The following is a 20,634-nucleotide window of genomic DNA, read 5'->3' on the forward strand; positions in this document are numbered from 1 at the left end:
CCTTCTGACAAGGAAAAAAGCCTCAGTCAGCTTGGAAGTGGTTATTAAAAGAAAAATGCTTTACCCCAGAAACTAATAAACTTATTGGAGCTGATAGAGTCCTTGTTATGCTGGTTTGGAAATGTTCTATAGAGTTGATAGCATTTCAGAGTTGTTCGGTGCTGCTGAACTCACATCATCTTGTCCTAGCAGTCATGTTTACAGGCAAGGGATAAGCATTATAAAAGAGAGGCTAGAGCAAGGTGAGCTTGTGATGGTGCAGTGTTTATTTGTATAGTTCAGAGTTTATTTTGGGGACGTGTAATTCACACACTTTCATCAGTGGAATGCTAAAACTATGGAATTACTTCAGAGTTTTAAAGAGTTTTAGGTACAATAGTGACTACGAACTCAGAGAAAGTCTTTTTCTTCCTTTATGTTTAGAGAATATATATTCTACAGCCGGTGTTGAAGTGAGACTGAGCATGCTTGAGAACTTTTTTTTTTGAAATTCTAAATAAAATGTCTGCCACTAAGTTGTGTCAAGGCAATACATGCTGATAAAGGCAACAACTTGCCTGTTATTTGTCTCAGCTGATCAGCCTGACAAACTTGTAGCCTTTGTCCCACTTGCCTCACAATTCATAAACTCATTTTGGTTGTTTAATGTCAAATTGGCTACAATGACTTTGCCATATTGGTAGTTCTTTAGTTTTAATATGTCATTTGTATATTTAAATTTATAAAGTCATATAAGTTAATAAGATAGCTTTTAAATTTATATAAATTAAATTTATACATTTATATAAACTTTGTATAGTTAAAACTTGAATGGGCTGCCTCAAATGTTTTTTTTTTACTTTGAATTAGCATTGGTCCAGGAGCTTGAATGTGAGATCTCTGCTGAGTCTGAGTAGCAACTTCTTAATGTGTGCCAGCTTGGTTGCCTCTGACTGTTCATACCCTCTGTAGCTGTATGGTGGTGTTCTGCTCCTCACATGGATGACATGAGGCATCCTTAAGCAGGAGGGTAGCTAATGAGAAGCAGCAAATTGAATGTGAGCAGGACTTCTCCAAATCTTTATGAATGTGTGTGAACGAGGCACCACTATGCTCAGTATGAGCAGCTGTTGGTAATTTGAAGGAAGTTCATAAACAATGTCAGTCCTGAGAGGGCCGGTCTACCCATAAAAACTTGCAGAGATTACTTCTGAAGAGTCGAATTTCCTGGAATGAATCAGTCTGCACTGAACTGCTGACTAAAAAAGGGCAAGTGAAACAGCTCCTCCATACTAGATTATTACGGTTAACTTTGCTACACTAGAAAAACAGGACTTGAGGTTTCCATGGTATGCAGAGGTGCACCTGAAGATACCCAAACAGTAGTCCATTGGTAGCCTGGATCAATGTCTGGAGTGCACACCATGGGTTAAAGTGGAGGCTTCTCTCAACCTCCTTCTCCTGTATTATATTAACCAGTCACTTTGGTTAATAAGTGTGTGCTGTAAATTGTGTGCAATTGATTTCAAAACTGTAAAGTACTACTGTGTTCTGAATCATCTGGTACTGTTTAAAAATTACTTAGTTGTGGTGCTGTCAAAACTGTGACTTTTTGTGGCTATATGCTCTTTTTGGTATTATTTGCCCAACGGTGTTTCCTATTTCCTGAATGGAAAAATTTTTGAGGGAAAGCTTTACTGCTTAAAGCCTGCCTCTCAAGGCATACAGGTACTAAGTACAAAGCCAACTTGAGTTTGCAAGTGTTAAGATACTTTTGTGTTTATCTTTGCTTGTCAGAGAAATGCCTGAAATGGTGAAGAAATGTAGGTTTTCTTTCATGCGTGTGCTAATTCAGATGTAGTCCAGTCTGTAACTGCTCTACTACATTTGGTTCTGAGGCTTCTTCAGGTAACCTTGAAATATGAGCTGGTATCTACAGACAACCAGAGTTCTAGCCAGGATGCAGCTTTAAGCATGTGTTTTTTTCAGAAGAAAAATTAGAGCTATTTTGCTTGAGAACATTATGTAGGAAATAGTGAACTTTCATTAGATGATGAGAAATGCACTAAACTAGTGGCTCCAAACCTGAGTTTTAGGAATCATCAATTTCTAGGCCAAATCTTGAAGGTTTGTAATCACAAAGAATTCTGAGTTTGGTGGATCAAGGGAGAATGTAATTTTTTTTTTTTTTGTCTCCAGGAGCACTTTCCTCATTGGTAGAATTACTAAGTCAAATTGCTGACTTGCTAATGTAGTTTCATTAGGGTTAGTGATGTGACTTAACATCATTGAAAATGCGAGGACAGTCCATTAAATTATCAGCTCAACACTTTAACGCTGCCTAACAATGGGTGCACACTTTGACTGTTGCCGGAAAATTGTTCTGCCACAATGACTGTCAGTATCCCTGCACTCTACCAGTTTAAAGTTACTTTTATTTTTGTACGCTAGATTCTTGTCTGATTTTTCTTTCCTCAGTGACATACTCTGAGAGGACAAAAAGCATTACAGATTCTGGAGACCATGGCTATTAAAAAAAAAAAAAAAAAAGTGTGCCACTATCTTGGTACAAAAATAACTTGGTGTTTTTCAAAAATGTATCTTATATGATGCACACACTTGAAAATATTTTTCCATCAGAGTTCTGGTTGTAACTGAAGACTATACTAACTTAAAGTTGCCATATTCAGCTAGATACCTTTTCTTACTTGAATGTAGCAGTTTTGTGTATACACAGCAAATTGAAAACTTGAAACTAGTGATGCCTTGAAAACTTCCAACTGTAAGTCAAATGTTAAGCATGACAATTTCCTTAGCTCTTAATTGAAATGGGACCACATGGTCAGACCAAAGTCCCTTGGGTCCCTATAGAAGTAGTACAGATTCATCTCCGTAGTTGTGGTATTCTATTCTTGGCTCTTTTTGGTGGGAATATATTTGGCACAATAATGTCAAATGTCATATCTGACAAGAGCCAAGGGTGCCTCCCAGTGCTCTACTTGCCTGCAAACAAGAGACTGGATTCCTGTCTCAACCAAGGGCTAAAATTTAGGGATGGCATCCCTAGCACTGAATTCTTACTACTCTTCAGGAATGACCTTTTTGTTGTTAGATGTTAGTGCCTGCATAGAAGTGCTACTGCATGCTTATTTTTATAAGCAGCAAACCTCTTATCCAAATTGGATTAGAAGTGTAGGAAGTAAAGTATTGCTCCTCTCTAGATACACTAAATCATGCATTGCCCATGGGGTTATAAAGGAAAGAAAAATGAAATAATTGAATAGCATGGGATTTTTTTCTCTGAGCAGTAACAAACTAGGAGCAGGTAGGTGGTCTAACAAGAGGAGGTGGAGGAGATATTTGAACTTTGTTCAGTTTGAATTGCTGGCTGTAGGAGGTGATTAACATGGAAATTTAGATGTGCAAAAAGTTCGTTTGGTGTTTATGTATAAATACAAATTGTATTAGCATAAAACTTTACTCATTAAGAGTCAGCTTTTAATATATCTGGAGATATTTCAGTATACCTCTATTAGAAACCGATTGCATATGCAGAGTAATCAATTCTTGTTCTCCTGGATAGTTGCCTAAAGTAACTTTTGTTCTGTACCTGAGCTCATCCAACACTATTTAAAATATTCCTAAAAAAACATGCTTGAATGTCAAAAATACAGGAAACTGAGGTGCTGAACCAGCCATTTATGTATAGGGCTGTAATATATCCTATCAGGCCACTATAAAAACCTGACACTTGGCTTGTAGAGAGTAGGCAGACCTCTGACAGATATCCAGAGGTATGTAGGTCATACGCTTTTATATGTAAATGCTGGAGGTGATATGTGTAGAAATGTGCAGGTTTTGTACTTTGTGTAAAGACTGTCCAAAGTTTGAAGTTAGGAGGAGGTAATGTAGTAAGATGGTACAGTTATTAGCAGTGACTTACAAAATATTCAGGTATGAACTAGACTTGAGACATTCATGTGCAGAGGTGAGGAGAGCAATATGGAGGTTATCTGCTTTTTTTTTTACTGGAATTGCAGATGAAGTACAGTCGAAATAGTGAGTGTCAAGAATGTAGTGAGTGTGGTGAGGAATTTAGGATAAAGCAGAGGGAAACTATTGGATAAACTTGGCTTTTGTTCTTCACGACCTCTTCTAGTGAAAAGGTTATTTTAAGATACTCTTTTGTGTGATGTGGGAGTTGAATAGAAACTGTACTGAACAGTTTTTAAACTTTGTCCCTCTTAAGATCTTTTTTTTTCCTAGAATGTGAGTGGGGGGAGCCAGCTGTTATAACTGAATTTCTATAACTCAAATACTTTTCCTGTCTTTTTACTAACCTATGTGAAATGTTTTTCATCACTGAAAGTGAGGCAAAGATGTGTTAATACTTCTAGCAACTACCTGTCTTAACTTTCTCTGAAGAAGTCCATGGTCAAAGGATCTAGCTTTGTGGAAATGAAAACTTTCAGGTAGTGCAGGTTCAGCTGGTTCTGCTAGAAGGCACCTTAAGTTTTGCAAGCAGGAAAACTACATCTTGGAAGTGAATTCAAATTGGGCCTCCCTTTATTTAGGGGAAACCATAATACCTGAAGCTCAGTGAATCTGAATTCTGCTGTTCAAAGAATGCAAAACTACAGCTGAAAAGTTCTTTGAGGAAGTGCTTGTGCATAGCCTAGGTTAATTGAATTTGCAGATACAGTATTTGGCTTGCAGAGTTTTCAAGATCCGAAAATGTTCTTGAAGAACTTCAGAAAAATCTTTCACAATAGCTTTTTCCAGGTACCTGGGAAACTCAAGTTTACTGTTTTGGAAAGAAGCCTGGCACAGCTACATCTTCGTGTTTCTGACTTAGCAGATGGCTTACATCAGTCTGAGGTTTTGGGAAACGAATGTGTTTTCTTCAGAATGATGCCTTACCTATCATCCTTTCAGTCTTGGATTTTTAGGAATCCAGCATGTCTGATGCTTCAGGCTATTCTTGAGAAGCCAGGGGAAGGATCATCTCAAGAGCAGCTCACTTCCTGAATGTCTGTCTTGGACGATCGCTGTCAATAGAGTTCTGTACTGTCAGTGCTGAACTGCTTATTGGGACATATTTCTCTTGTAAAACATAGGATATGCTTTGGGTCTCACCCTTTCAAGTGTTTAGTCAGCCCAAACAATCTTTGGTGTGGCTACAGCAAGCTCTCTGCAGTAATTTTTGCCAATTGTTTTATTTTAAGCAAATGTTGAATCAAACAGTCATAGGAAGGCTGGGAACAAACATGAAGCTCCAGACTGGTCTGTAAGACTGCTTGTCATCTGCAGTTCTCCAGCATTCAATATGTCTTGCCTATTTCCTGAGGCAGTGTGCATCTTGAGAGGATGTTTCTTACTTAAAGCTCCCAGTCTCTTGTAGTAATAGCTCAGTATCTGGGAAACCAGTTCCTGCTTTGAGCAGGAGTTTGGACTAAATGACCTCCTGGATTACCCTGTGATTCTGTGAAGTCCCTTATGAGGAAAGGAGTTGACTAAGCCTCTTGGAAATGACGTAAGAGTCAGTATTCCTGCTGTCCTGTAGGTGTTTCTTTATTCCTGCTTGAGATTCATTCAGCTCGTAGTAAGGTTAACTATGAAGTATGTTTTCAGTCCAAGGATCAGAAATCTTGTGTGCACTTTACTTGATGGAGGTCTCTCCCCTAGGAAGTTGAATATACTGAGTTGATCCGGTTGGGTTATTCACTGGTGGTAATATGCTGTAGAAGGGCTTCCCTGGTGTACTTGAGGAGCAGGCACACAAAGATCTAAGGGTGTAATAGGACTTTGTAAGAAATGCTCATTAGGTTTGTCTGATGACAAAGTATGACTCACATCACGGGAAATGCCTCTAACTAGGGTACTGCAGCTTCAGTGAGGAATTACTCCACAGTTGCCTAAAGATCACCATGGTGGTTGGATGACAGACATTTTAGAGTTGGAAAATCCCTTTGAAGGGATTTGAATTTGCTGTGCCTGAAGAACTTGAGATTCTATTTAGATCTTTTATTCAGTTGTGCTGCAAATCTAATCCCTCTCCTAACCCCTTCCAGAAGTGGTCAGTGTGGAAGAGTTCAAGAAGTACCATTTACCCTTCATGTTACAGAAACTTGAAGTGCAGAAGAGCGTTCTTCTCTGGAAACTGTAGCTGTAACAATGGACGTTTGTTTGTTCGGCCCTTACAAGAATTTTCTTACTACTTGCCACAAGGCACCACACAGTAGGGCAGGGGATTAGATCATTTCCTTCCCTCCTCCTCTTCCTGCAGATTATTTGATTAATATTTCTATTGTATACTAATTGGCATGTTCTTGGCTTCAGACTCTCCCCCCACCCCATAATCTCCTTAAAACACTGTAGTATGACTTTATTAACTGTTTAACATGGGAACTCCTTGCACAGAGATTACATGTGACATAACACAATGGAAGATTAATGGGGCTGGCAAGTCAGTAATCTTCCCTCCTTTATTCTTCCCCCGTGCATCTGGGGTTAGACTTCTAGGAACCCCCTAACAGTGTTAATGTTTTGCAATGCATAAAATATTTGTCTTTTTGGGGTATTGCTGGCTTTGATCAGAGTTCAGCCACTGACTTTGTGGAAAACAGTTAAGGTGGTGTATAGTGTGTGTTCAGCCTTCAGTATTGAGTGTGCGAATATACTTCAGTGTCTGCTCCTCTGTACCCTATGTGCAGTAATCACAAGCACTTACCCTGTATGGTGTTTTTATTCTACTCCCTGCCTGTTTTGTTAAATAAAATTATCAACAGACATGTTTAAAATGTCCATCTTAAAATTTAGCTGTAATGTACTGATGAGGTTAACTCTTAGGATGAAGAGCTTGCCATTCAAGATTCTTGTCTGTCTGCATGCTAGAGAACATAGCATTGGCCTTTGCCTGTATGTGCAAGGCTTTTTAACTGATATATCTAGAAATGCATTCCTCTTCAAAGCTCATTTTGAATGTCATGTGAAATCACGTAATTATATCAAACTGTACAGCATCTGCTCGTGAGTCAGATGGAAGAGCATGACGATACAGCCCTTTATTTCTTTTAACAACTTCAAGGAGAGAACCTCCCCTGCAGTTAAGCATCACTTCATGAAATTAGCAGTGCTACAGATTTCTTTGTTTTAGTCTGGCATGGTCGACAGCATCTCTGCTCCAGGAAAAATCAGATAACTTGCCTGGAGACAGCACACTTGAGGCATTTGCTTCCAGTCCTCAAGGCAGAGCACAGTTCTTGTGTGGAGTGGAAATCATTAAACCCTCATCTTAATAAAAGTGAGGGACAGTGGTGGCACAAGAACAGATGAGTGGAGCATGGCTGTGAGTAAACATGATCAGGGAAACAAAGTAGTTCAAACTCTGTAGGGTGAGGTTCAGAGGCAGCCATGCAGTGGTGTGGCTAGGGGCAAAGTAAACCCTCAAAAAACCTGTTTTAAGACTGGGCATGATTAGCTATGAAAAAGGCATTATGTGGTGCATTTGTGTGATAGCAGAAGGCTGTGGTCCAGGATATCGTGGGTCGGTAATATGAAGGCAGGTAGGATGTAGAGATAAGGATTGTTACCTGTGGGGTGCTGGGCTGGACAATAGAAGGTATATCCACCTGCAGTTGCTCACTCTGTAGCTTCTTATGTGGCTCCAGCATAAAGTAATCCACAAGTTTATTAATGTGGAATCTGAACAGTGGCACCTGTAAAATGAGAAAATGAGGGAGCTCTAGAAGCAAATTGGTCTTAAATTCTGCTTTTCAGAGTGAACACTATTGAAACAGGGTAACTCAAGTGTCACAGCTTGTGTGAGAAAAGTAATGCAATGTAGAAGTGGTCATACCAATGTAACTTATCACTACAGTTAAATACCTGAATACAGAGCACCTTTTGTACTCTTGTTGCCATATCTATGTTAAGTGATACTCATACAGTCCTGATGTGGTTTTCTTTTTTTTTTTAAAAAAAAATACACCCCAAAACCAACACAACAAACCACAAACCCAAACCCTTAGCCCTGGCTAAAATAGTATTAAAGCTACCAATCTTGTGTAGGCCAGGCTGAAGTATAAAATACTTGAAGATGATGGGGGAGGTGGGGTTGGGTAATTCTTCCACCTCAGTAAAAAGTGCCATTATAAAGTTCTGCAGGTTACCAGTGGAAAAGTTAGGTTCATGTGCCAGAAGTTTGAAGCTATTGATTTTTGGTAGGGAGGAGGGCTCAACTTTAACCTCAGAATGTGGCTTGATGACTCTCTGGCTTTATTGATGAGATTGATTCAGAAGGTTCCTGTCCCCTCGCTTGCATTGGTATAGCAGGTTTACAAAAGAAACCCATGAACAGATAAGTGAAATGATTTCGGTTAAAATAGTTGGACTTTTCATGTTGTTTTGGTTTTTCCCCTAAGCCCTTTACTAGTTTAGTAATCTGATAGCTGTGATAATGACCATACCATCTCAGATCAGTATTAAGTAGCAGGGATTTTTTTTGGTGGCCAGAAGAGTGGAAACAAGGGTGCGCCTGTACATCAGTGTTTTTCCAAGCAGTTCTCAGTTTCAGCAGCTGTGACTCAATAACTTCTGTGGAGCAAAGTGGTATCTTTGTGCTTAGTAATCTATGATGGGAGAAAAAGGGTGTCTTTGAGCCTATGTATAGTTTTATTACCCAGAATATCCTATGGCAATGTGTTCTGCAGTTTTTCAGGTGGGTGCCAAGATCCTGTAACAGGACAACCTTACGGTATATGGGGAAGGTTGTCTGTGGGTCAAGGAGAAAGAAAACAGGTGTGCAGTTACCTTGTTTCCTGCAGTGAGGCTGCCTTACATGGAGATATGAGTTATGTTGTGTTCTGGCATTATGAACAAAAAGCTCGTTCAGAAGCACTTAGCTTTGAGTTGCTGCTGAGTAATGTGTCTACCCTTCCTGCCTGCAGTTCTACTGGTATGACTGCACAGCCATGCCGTGAGCTCAGCTGGGAAACACATCCAGCTGAAAAACAACTGAGCAGGTAAACCAATTTTTAAAAACATGAACTGGTTTCCCTGATCTGTTCATAAAGTTGTGATTGCAAAAGTGAGGTGGTAAGCCAAGCAGTAGAAATGGGAGTAGTAGTCACCTGTAGCACTTGAAGCTGTCAGGTACCAGCCCTGCATATAGATTGCTTGAGCCAGGGTAACCGTGCACACCTTCCTTGGCCCACTACAACAGTGATGTAAAACTTGATGTAAAAGTTAAGCTACTGCGTCATATGCATGCAGCAATCTCAGAACATTTGCATGATCAGTTCTAAGAGGTGGTAACTTGGAAGCTGTGGTAACTTGATCACCATTTTATGGCTCAGACATTTAAATTATCCCACACACTGGCTTGATGCAGTGATTTTGATGTTAGTGGAATAAGGAATGAGCTCAGAACCTGGTCTGGCACATGCAGATTTGCCTTTCTAAACGTGCATCCTACAGGAATGAGCTGTTACAGCATGGTTGGCCATAGGAGTTCAGTACACACAGGTGGTGTCTGCAGGTGTGTTGTGTCCAATTCTAGAGCATTAGTGAAAATGGGGATGGCAGTGCCTGAAGAGTTGCTGCTGGTTTAATTCTCACTTTATTAAGAAATCACTTTTTGTGTGGGAGGTGAGGAAAGCTAGCTGGGCTAATAAATTAGGATTAAAAAAAAGAAAAGGAAGAAAGAAGGTATAGCATGCATGGGTACAGTTATGTAAGAGAAGTGAAGAAAGAAATAGATCAGCGTTTCTCCGAGAACCTCATCCACAGAGCTGCTGGGGAATTGGGCTGCAGGATCATGCTTAGCACACCCTCCACTTCCTTTTTTCCTTTTTGGGGCTAGAGATGGATGAATTTATGGAGCGGTGAGCAGGATGCAGGCTCTGACTCCAGCCAATGGTGTGTGGCGAAGTGGTGTTTACCTAGCTTACGCAAGGCAGAACCAGCCCCTCTTTAGTCAGAAGGCGCTACCCACAGCTTAAGTAAAAGCACACAGAGCAGAGGCACTCAGTCTGGCAGTTGCTGTGGATTTAAAGGAGTTGGTGGATTTTGGCTGGTTTTAAACAAGATCGAAGGAGTGGTTTTTTTCTTCTCTACTGTGTAGAAATACTGAGAGGACAAAAAGATACTGGTAAGTGCTCTGTATGCCATTGCTTTTCTGTTCTAGTGTTGAATTGTTTCAGTCTCTCTTCTAAAAGCCTCCTCAGTTTTTTCAGTGTTTTTCAGTGAGAAGTTGAAAGATAGTTCAGTACTGCGGTTGAAAAGAAATCTGAGAATAGGCAGTGTGTCTGTGGGCTGCCCTTCCGCCTAAAATAGGAAATGTTGAAACTGTATTACAGTATAGTAAATGCTTCTTGTTTGTAAGCAGTGTCAGTCACTTCTCATTTTTTAGGGTGCGTTGCAAGATGCCTTGAAACTGTCCTTCTTACCTAATGAAATCATACAAAGGGGAATTTCTCAGAGCTGTTAAATATTTGTGTTGTCTACACAAAAAAAAAAAAGCTTTAAATGTAATTGTAACTCCTATTTTTGCAAGATGATAGAGTATGCTATGTGAAAAAGCTTTTGTGTCATACCAAAACCTATTTAGCTGATACTTTGGTACATAAATTATCTCATCAGGAAGTCAGAGGCTCATAAAAACCAAAACGGTAACTTTCAGATCTGTAGAACAAGAAGTCATTGTGGTTTTCTGCAAGCACAGAGTCCTTGGCTGTGTATTCTAGTTCAGGTGCATCAGACAGTAGATTTCCCTGGGCTTGGGCATCAAAGCATAAAAAGCTCCATCTAGATGCATAATGGCCTTTTAAAAAATAATATGCCTCTGGTTTTGTATAAACTCTTAATCTGTGTATGGAATTTGTGCTTCTGTCACCCACTTGCAATGAAAGTTGGGACTGCTTATTTTTAAGGTAATACTGTGTAATTTGTCTGAAGGCAGTAAAGGGGTTAACTTTGAAGGATCATGACTGCAAAGTTCTCTGTATCAGAACTGCACTTTTGCCACATTGTACCACTAATGTACAAAGTTTTTTCTTTTCCTGTTTGTACTTTTGCAAGGCACTCCCCAAAGATACAAATAGGTCGTGCTGTGGCTAATGAACACCTAATGTTGTTCTACCAGTGTACCTCTGTTGTATTGGTTTATGGCTTCTTACGTTACAGGTTATATAAATGATCTTCATTTGATAATCTGAGCACAAAACCAAAACTATCCCTTTTAGTAAAACATACAGAGTTTGTAGTAACAGCTGAAGTGCAAATACAGCCACAAACTGATGTAGAAAGCTGCAAATTAATCTTAAGTAGCTTGTGTGAATAACTTCCACAGGTAGCTCAGCTGATTGAGCAAGTACCACTTGTAGTGTTTGGCCCTCATGCTTCAAGGGCAGTCAGCGGAGGAGCTTTGCCTAGCGCGAGGTTGTGTGCATCGTCACTGCTATATCCGAAAGCTGATGTGGAGGACTGGGTGGTAAGGGGGTGTAGACTGTATGTAAATGTAGCTGTTTAACTGGTGAAGAACTTTCTCAGCTAATTAAGGTTATAGATAATATTGCAGTGACAGCTTTAAAATAGACACCTTGTGCTAAAAGACAAATGTTTTCAGTTTCCCACACACAGTCTGAATTACATCATTTATAACCTGTAGGAGGCTATCGTGGTTTCCTCAGGGGAGGATCAGCTGTTACTTTTCCTAACTGAAAAAAAAAAAAAGGCTACATTTTATTTTTTTTCCAGGGGAATATTTTCAGAATTGATTTTTGTCAATCTGAGTGGATCATTAGCAGTTACATAAATCTTCCACGTTTAATGTGCCCAGCCACATTCTCATCACATTGGTGGCAGTTCAGAGTAACAGGACTTAAGTTAGCAGAGGTCTGACTGAAATCAGGCCCCTGTACTTAGATTATTTTTTCCATCTTCTGAAAAGGAATGCTGTTTTTGAGTACTGTCATAAAGAACAGGTTTTCATATAGGTGCCTATAATAGAAGTCTTGTTCTAAAACACTTGCCTTGTTCATTGAACAAGGATGCTTGTCCTCACAGTGCTGTTCCTGACTTTCCTAAAATTGCTGAGAACCGCTCAGAATTGCTTCTGAGGCAGAAACAGAACTTGAAGTGGGACACTGGATGCCAATCCAACTAAAACTGCTGTTTCTTAAACTGGAAAAAGTTAGCTGTAGCCTTGGTGAAAAGCATTAAGTTTGCTCTTGTGTATCAAGTTAATGCCCCTTTGAAAGTGTCTACAGGCAATGTGCTTTTTGTGTGTGTGCTGTGACTCTTGCATGACTTGTTTCCAGGATGCCCAGCCCGGTAATGGCAGTTGTAAAAAGATGCTTTCATTCTGTTTGAGAATGAAAAACCCCTCTATTGAGTTTTTACAGATGTTCTCAAGGCACAGCAGTAGATAGTTGTTTGCATTGTTTTATGCTTTGTATCCTGTGCAGGAGATACTGCTTGCTTGTTTCAGAGCTTGGCCTTGTTGTCTCATTTTCAATGCTTTCGTACCATAAGATGCTCTTGTGTACATAATGGATAACTAAGCTTATTCAGAGGTTATAAAAGAAAAGGCGAACAGTATAGACTAGAGGAAAGAATAAGCCATACAAAAGCAAAAGACTGGGACTGGTTTTCCACACTCTCAAGGTGCTTTTTTTTTTTGGTGATGAGAAGATCCCTTTTCTAGAAGGAGAAAATCAATTACCGTTCCTCAGAAATGTAAAGTTGGACTACAGATCTAAAGTGACATCGCAATTTGAATACATAACAGCTGCATCTCTATACCCTTCCTGTGCATCTGTAGTGAAGGATGCAAGCTGTAGACAGAATCTAGTTGATCTCAAAGATGGCATATAAAACCTGCTGAATTTAAAGTTCCAGGTATGCGTGTGAAGGAAACGTAAGCTTGTTTCTCACTGGAAACTGAGAGAAGTGTAAAAACTATGGTTGATAAACATGTACTCTTCTGCATGCTCTTTTACCCAGGTAATTGCTTCAGTAAAAACTATTTTAATAAAAGCTTCCGGAAAGATTGCTAGGAAAAACAGTTAAAGGAGAATAACTTTCCAGTGGTGATTTAACCATCATGTAGAAGATAGGGATTTCTCAATATCTGTCTCAGCTTTCAGAAACATAGTGATGCGAGGAGCTGATTCCTTGTTGCTTGCACCAGTGGAGATCAGCAATGACATCATTGATACTGTTTATGAAATCTGGCCACCTGGCATTGATGGGGACTCGTAATCAAACAAGAAGTCAGTCTGGGAATTACTTTGGATTTTTTTACTTCTTTCTCATTACTTCCTGCCTCTTCCTTCCATGCTTGCAAGTATCTTCATCTTGAGAGACAGGTATTCTGTATGGATCCTTTATGCCTCACGGTGACTTCTGGTCCTTTAAATCTGGAAGTCAGTATTTTGCCTTTGAAGAGATGAGACAACCACAGAAGAGAATTCGCAGCACTGAAACACTGTGCATGCATTCAGAGGAGTTTGGTTTCTGATCTTGCAGTCACAAGATTGCCTAGTGGAAATTGGAGTGCTAAAGTGCTTTAAATGTATAAATCGATGTTAGCAAACTTGGGTCCGACTTGTGTTTTGTCAGGTAACTGCACTGTTCAGTGTGAAATCTTGCTTAAAGAGCAGTTTTAAATACAAATAAAGGGGGGGTTTAAATACAAAAAAAGCTATAGACAGTAATGTGAATCTCAGAAGGGTAAGGATAAAATTTTGTTTCATTGGTAATGGAATTGTGCATAATTTATGGCTAGCTGATCAAAAGTACACCTCAGGTGTATATTCCAGTTGATTGATAAAATTCTCTTGGGCTTCCTAAAAATAATTGTATTCCTAGAATAATTCAGGTTGGGGGATTGTCTGGTACAGTCCCCAAACTCAAAGTGGGACTGGAATGCCTTAGATCAGGTTGTTCAGGGCAACATGTAGTGGAGGTTTGAATATCTCCAAGGATGGACATCCCACAGCCTCTCTGGATTGGTTTTTTCCCCTGATAGTTCATCAGGATTTTCGGTGTTGCAGTTTGTTGCCTCTTGTCCTGTCACTGGTATACCTGTCAGAAGGACTGGATTATATTTTGTCCATATCCCCCCAGTTTAGCACAGTATTGCTGTGGGAAGAACGGGATATGAGTATGAGAATTGCTAGGATAGTAAATGAAGAACTACAAATAGCAAATTGTATAAAATTAAAAACATCAGTAGACAAGCCGTCTTGTGCTTTATTTCTAAAAGCCAAAAAAAATTAAACTTTAAAATATGTAGATACAGAACGTAATGAAGATCATATTACAAAAATGGAAAAAAAAAATCCAATTTTTGCATCTGAATCAGCATATTTTTGTTTTAATGTACTCATTGACAGAGGACTTTTTATGCCGTGAAAGTGGTTTTTTAATGTAGTATTTTAGAAAAGGGCTAGTCTGGCACTAGCTACAGTTGCTAGCAGCCTATAATGCTGGCTCTGTGTTTAGAAAATGATGGTAATTTATTACAAAGAGACTTTTATTCTAGTATTTTTAGCTCACGGCTGAGTGTTTAATGAATCTCTGCTTGGGCTCATTGAATTTATGTTCTCCCCTCCCCCTGCCCCATTTTAACCATTAAGACACTGCTATTCTTGCTGTAATTCCAAAAGCTGTACTTGGTCTACTAAATATCAAACATATTCACAAGGTGCAGTGCCTTAATGCAAATAAGATGTGCAGACTTCCTGAGGAAGCCACCAAAAACTAGTCATGTACGAGTCACATGATCAGAAAAGGCAGCTGAACCATTGAGGGTGGTTGGTACGCTAAAGGTGATAGTTCAAAATCAACCAAAATTCACTCTTTGTCCCCCGCTGAAAAAGGTGTGGTCAGTGAAAGTGGACAGACTCTTAAACTCTTCATCTGTTCTGAAGCATGCTTTGTGAGGTCCTCCTGGAGAATAGTCTGTATTCGAATGTTACAGGGAGATATTCCAATGACATGGCTTTTCCTTCTACTTGAATGTAATCAGAAATCTGTGGCTTGCTTTCTGCCATAGCAATCTTTGCCTTCTGTGACTCGAGTGAATATTGAAGAAAGAGGCTTGGATTTCCATTCCTAAAATAAATTTTAAATACTTTTTTCAGTTTAGATGTCATCTCTTTCCAGTCTCTCAGTTGCACGTGTAGAAGTTACCTTTATTGAGCTTTCTTCTGCCTTCAGAGAAACCAGTGTTAAAAATAAAAAGTTATTAGGTGTTCAGGAGTTCTTCCTGTTCCAGCTTCCCATTTTTGAGACTGAAAGATGCTAACATTGTGGTTTTGTGCTAACTGCAAACAGTTGTGCTCACCTCTTACCCAACCAAGTAATGCCTTTCCAAAACAGGTTTTTCTGTGTGCAAGTTGCTTTACTCACAAAATCTTTCCACTTCTATAATACAGGACTGTGCACAGGTACGGGTTTTCAGGCTTTAATATCTTCTCTGTAGTGGAAGCAGAGATCTTGATGTGAAACATTTGTCACTGCCAGTTCTATGATTTTTGGAAGAATGTTGGATGGGGTGAGATCTTGTAATTAACACCTTATTCTTCATCAGTGTTGATGGTTCTTAGAGGAGTTTAGAGCAATCTGTTGTTCAGAGCTTACTCCAGTGAAGCCTATTCCACCACGGTCCAGAGATGCTGCTCCAAAGGGCAGCAAAAAGCCTAAATTACATATATTTTGTTCAAGCAGTCAGTTCCTTAGTTATATACTGGAACTTTGGGACCAAGTTGTCTTTTTAATGTATTTAATTAGCCTTTCCTACCACTTGCAAGAAGTCTTCTGTAGTATTCTAGGAATAAAAACTGGTCAGGTTATACTACAAGTGAAGGCCCATTATATAGATCAGTGGATTTTTCCTCTCACTTTTAGAGCATTCCCACCCATAAGTTCTTAAATGATTTATCCAGCTTTAAATGATCTGTAAGCCCGCTCTGTTTCAGGAGTGGAGATGTTATTCTGTCACCTACTAGACTTGTCTACAGTGGATCAACACTTGAGTTTTATTTGCAGATGTCAGATTTCACTTGGACTGGCCTTTGTGGCCTCATTGGGAGAATTAATCTTTGTTATTTCTGGGAACGAAATGAGTCTTCCTTTCGGCTACAGTGCATCAGGCAGATCATACTGGGTGAGAAGTAGTGTATGTTGTACTGATTTTTTTTTTTTTTTAGGGGCACTGAATTTTATATGTGCTTGAGTTGGAGTTAACTGGGTGGTGGTAGTAGTTGTGAAAGTGGTGTGTTTGGTTCTGAGATGTTTTAAAAAAAAATCAAGTTCAAATATTCAAGCCATGCTTTTGAAAATGTATGAGCAAGCTGTTTTACTAATGATAGCTCTAGATTTCTAACTCCTGAACCTTTCTTAACTCAAATAAGAAGTGGGTTTCCATCATATGTGCTGGTCCCAAAATAAACTTGGCTGGATTTCTTTAAATGTGAAACAAAAAAATGTATTAAGGGTGAGCTGAGTGTTAGGTGTTGGACACTTTTCCTTACACTGACATTTTCTAGTTAACTTCTTGTATTGCTGAAGCCTGCCCCTTGGAACTGTTGGCCTCTCTTAATGGTTTTTGCTCAGTTATCTCTTGAGGAGGTTACTGGCTACCTCTTCAGGTCACTCTTTAAAGCAGTGTCATTCATGTGTCACTACTTTTAATGAGACTTAGAAGGTGACTGTGTGACTGGGAGATGTATTCCTCAGCTTTCAATGAAATTGTTCACTTGGGTGAACAGAGGAGGAGTTATACCAAATCTTTTCTGGTACTAATGGCAAAAGTTAGTTATTTTTAATGCTTGCCTTCCCACCTTCTCTTAGTGAATGGATTAGCTCTTTATCAAACACCATTTTTTTTACCCTGTCATGGTATTTACTAGTCCTGTGTTACTTCCTAATGGGTGGTGCTGTAGATTTCATAGCAGTATTTCTTCTGAGTTGTTAAATGTCAATTCAGAGGACAACCATTATGTATTCTGGCAGAGAAGTGTGAAGCACTGCATGTGAAATGCAGTGTCCAAGATGAAATTATTTGTATGTGGAGAAGAATGAATTGCAGGGGAGTGGCTGTTGAGGGGATCACTATTCAAGTAGAAAAGAAGTTAACCATTTGGGGAGAAGATTAAAATGTGAGGAGCTGTTTTTAGAAGACAATATATAAGCAGCTATAATGCAAGAGGATTTTAAAATAAAGCAAAACAAGAAATGCTGAAGTTGATAGTAAAATACTTTATAGAATATATATTTATATCATTTTTATATTCAGATAAATACTTATCATTTATACTCATTTCTTAAGTAGTAATACTTCAGAAAGGAGATGGAGTAGAGAACAAAGCAGTATTAAACACGAAGAGCTAGGTAGTTCAGTATTAATGTCAGTAAACCACTGCTTGTGATACTTTCAAAGGCATGTGGATTCAGGGAGGCGCTGGTGTGGTGCTCGGAGGTGAGTTTGTGATGCCAGCAAATATGAAAATTTTGAACACAATGTTTATCAGATGGGACAATCTCCACTTCGATGTGTTATGGCATGATAGGAGTTTAAGGTCAATTTTCATTAAAGGCAAGACTTTGGGCCCCATCTACAACAGCAAGTACCCTCACCATCCCCCTTAAGTTACTGCTACACGTGGATTAGCAACCTAGAAATGATTTGGAGCAAACTATGCTGCTTTGCTTTCTCCTGTGCTGCTGCTGCTATTTCTGCTGTGTGACAGACAGGGACCACTGATCAGGGTAAGGCACTTTCTGCACCAGCTAAATGATGGATACCCTAAGGCTTGAACCAGGATAGGTGCCTACTGAAAATGCACGCTGGTTTCTATGCAACAAAAATATATTGGTGTAACTGTTGTGTAGTCGGGATGCAGGCGGTTCACAGGAGTGTTGTGCAGATCAGGTTTATTACAGTGTGCTCATGCATCTAGCAGTGGGTCAGGATACCGTTGTGGTAATGTTACACATGTGCTAACCACAAAAACAGGCTTCAGTCAACTTCTTATTTCAAGCACTATGAAATCCACAGTACCCAGACTTGAGAGCAAAGGAGGAGAGATTTGGAAAATTATGAGAAATGCAAGGAAAAAAGTTTTGATTTGGCCACCTGGTTGTGTTCTGCAGGCATCACAGCAAAGTTTATAGGACATTAAGATGTCTTTGTTTGTACCTGTGTGAAGCCCTCCTAAATATGTGGGATAGAATGTAAGAAAGCATGAAGGAGCATACTATATTTTCAGAGCAATGTGAGCTGATTGCAGGTGGGAATCAACATATCTGTGTTGAACAAGAAACTGGTAGATTGAGAAGAGATATTGAAGGCCAAGCTTTTCTGTGAAGGAGCAGAGAGGACTGGGAGAGGGTAAAGATCAGCTCAGTAAAGGGATCTTTGCATCAGCTTCTGAACAAATGTGAGCAGGGTGTCAAACCACTGCCACATCCTTTTCTCTCTTGTTAGGACATAAGATGGGGGTAGGTAAAATCTGCATGATGACATCTTTTATGCTAATATCTACAGTCTAATTGAGGTAGAAGAAAATGGAGATACAGCATTGTATTAATGATCAAAGAGAATGACAGGATTTGAGAAATGTTATATGGGGCCAAAGTGTGTATTTACACAGAGGCAGAATGTTAACCATGAGTGTTAAAAAAGCTGAATACCTTTTTGAGTTTGTATGAAAACTTACCTGGAAGGACTGAGACAATGTTCTTACTTCTGTTAAAGAAAGCCTCTCAAATGGGCTAGCATCTGATTTATTCTTTATTGAGAAAATGCTCTGTTGGGTAGGTTTTCTTGACAGGAAAGTCAGAGATGGATTGGATAGGTCAGAGATGTCTGGAAATGAGAAGCTTTAGAAAAATACTAGTGTGAACTGTTCCTCAAAGGAGAAATATGATGAAAAATTGCAAGAGACTGTTTACATTAAGAATTACGTGGAATTCCCTCAGGAAATCTCCTTCAGACAGCTGTTTGTACCACTTCTGTCTGAACATGAGAGATCACATTGCACACCCCAAACTTGTATCATAGACTTGATACCAAATTGTCATACAACTTCCTTCCATCTGCAAATCCAGAAATTCTTGCAAAGCTCTGAATCAGATCCTTTCCATGAAAACTTCTACCTCTCTAGCTAATGGACTGGTCTTGCTTTTTTCTTTTTTTTCTTTACATTTAATCTCTATCTGGCTCTACTTCTTGGTAGTTGAACCAAAGCTAGATACAATTTATACTAGGAACTAGCATGAAGGAAAACACCTGTGGATGTTTTATCGTGGCTATACTGGAATCTTCTAAATTCACTGTGGGTTTTTTGTGATCTGATAGATCTTTCAGGCAATTCAACTATAATTGATGCGGTTTTATATATATGTTTTAAAAATTATTTCAGGCAAAACCAAAATATGGAAAACAAAATACTGTATGTATTGCATCAGACAGGCATGCAGGTTTGTGTAATTGATCGATTTGAATATTTTCTAACACTTAATTTTATCTTTGTTTTTACAGGAAATAATGAAAAAAGTGTGCCACAACTCTTGATCAGAGACCTGAAATTTGAGAAGTCATTAGCTAAGCTCATGTTTTCTCCTGATCAAGAAAATCATCCATCAAAAGCACCAGTAAAATATGGTGAATTGATTGTATTAGGGTAAGTGTTTGTGTCTTGGTTGGAAGTGAGAATGACGCTAGAATTTCAGGGGGCACTTAAGATAAAATGCAGGTTGCTGTGAGGTGGTCCCACAACCTACCACTTGAACTCCCTCTTTTGCAGTTTATCTAGTGAGTGTGTAACTGAACAGTGTGAGCAGGTCAGCTTTTCTTTGGTATTGGATCTCATGGAAGGGAAGGAGTGGAGGGCGGGCGGTCTGCTTTTCTCCAGTGGCAACCAGGTGTCATATGTAATGGGATATATTGGAGAATTGCACTGCAGTGTACATAGTTTTTTGTGGCAGTGTGAGCATGGAGGTAGGGCTCTAAATGCCTGAGTAGGTGGTAAGTTGGCTTTCAGCTCTTGTGTTCTTCCCAGGTAAGTATTTCATGACAAAGGTAGCCAATTCGTGAAGGGTTTCCCATTGGGTTCCAGGTTACATAGAGACAGATGATTAATGTGATAATGTGAAAGGAGGGGTGCCCTAGGATTTCAAGTAAAATAAAAGGAGTTTTATAAGAACATAGTAGCTGACTGTAATATTCTAGTGCAAACAGAAGATTTTAATAAAGCAAGTTTTCCAGCTGGCCTGTTTATGTTGACATGCTCAAAGTAAGAGTCTGAGAGTTTTTCTAATGAATTAAATTAGAGTCTAGGAGGACAGCATATCTATCTCCTATGGGTTTTTATTTCGGTCAAAATTCTCTGAAATACTAGCTCTCCACCAGGGTTGATGAGTATTTAGAATCTTTAATTTACAGTGTGAATGCATCACTTAGAGATAAAGCTACAGATAGGCATATAGCCTTACTTGTTTTCATATTTGGGACCTTAGTCTTTCACATGTCAGATTAGTAGCTTTGAGATTAATCTGGGTAGCATTCCTTGCCCTACAAGCTTTGTGTATATATGCCGTAATTCTGTGGGCATGTTTCAATATGGTGTTTATCAATTCTCAGAT

At 39.2% G+C, this 20,634-nt stretch overlaps 1 protein-coding gene across 2 annotated transcripts in view; it reads left to right on the forward strand.

The window, feature by feature from the left end:
• The window catches only part of PELI1 (pellino E3 ubiquitin protein ligase 1), a 32,350-nt gene that overhangs the window by 3,942 nt on the left and 7,774 nt on the right, over positions 1-20,634 (forward strand). Inside the window, exons 1-2 of one of the 2 annotated variants that reach the window (XM_026845703.1) lie at positions 9,958-10,129; positions 19,532-19,673. In XM_026845703.1, the coding sequence (XP_026701504.1) occupies positions 19,603-19,673 (71 nt within the window). In that variant the 5' untranslated portion in view covers positions 9,958-10,129; positions 19,532-19,602. Of the gene's footprint in view, positions 1-9,957; positions 10,130-19,531; positions 19,674-20,634 lie in introns of those variants that run through there. The other variant, XM_026845702.1, reaches the window with a different exon arrangement.

The sequence above is a fragment of the Athene cunicularia genome, assembly GCF_003259725.1.
Source record: "Athene cunicularia isolate RWA chromosome 3 unlocalized genomic scaffold, athCun1 chr3_part1, whole genome shotgun sequence".
Classification (NCBI taxonomy): Eukaryota; Metazoa; Chordata; class Aves; order Strigiformes; family Strigidae; genus Athene; species Athene cunicularia.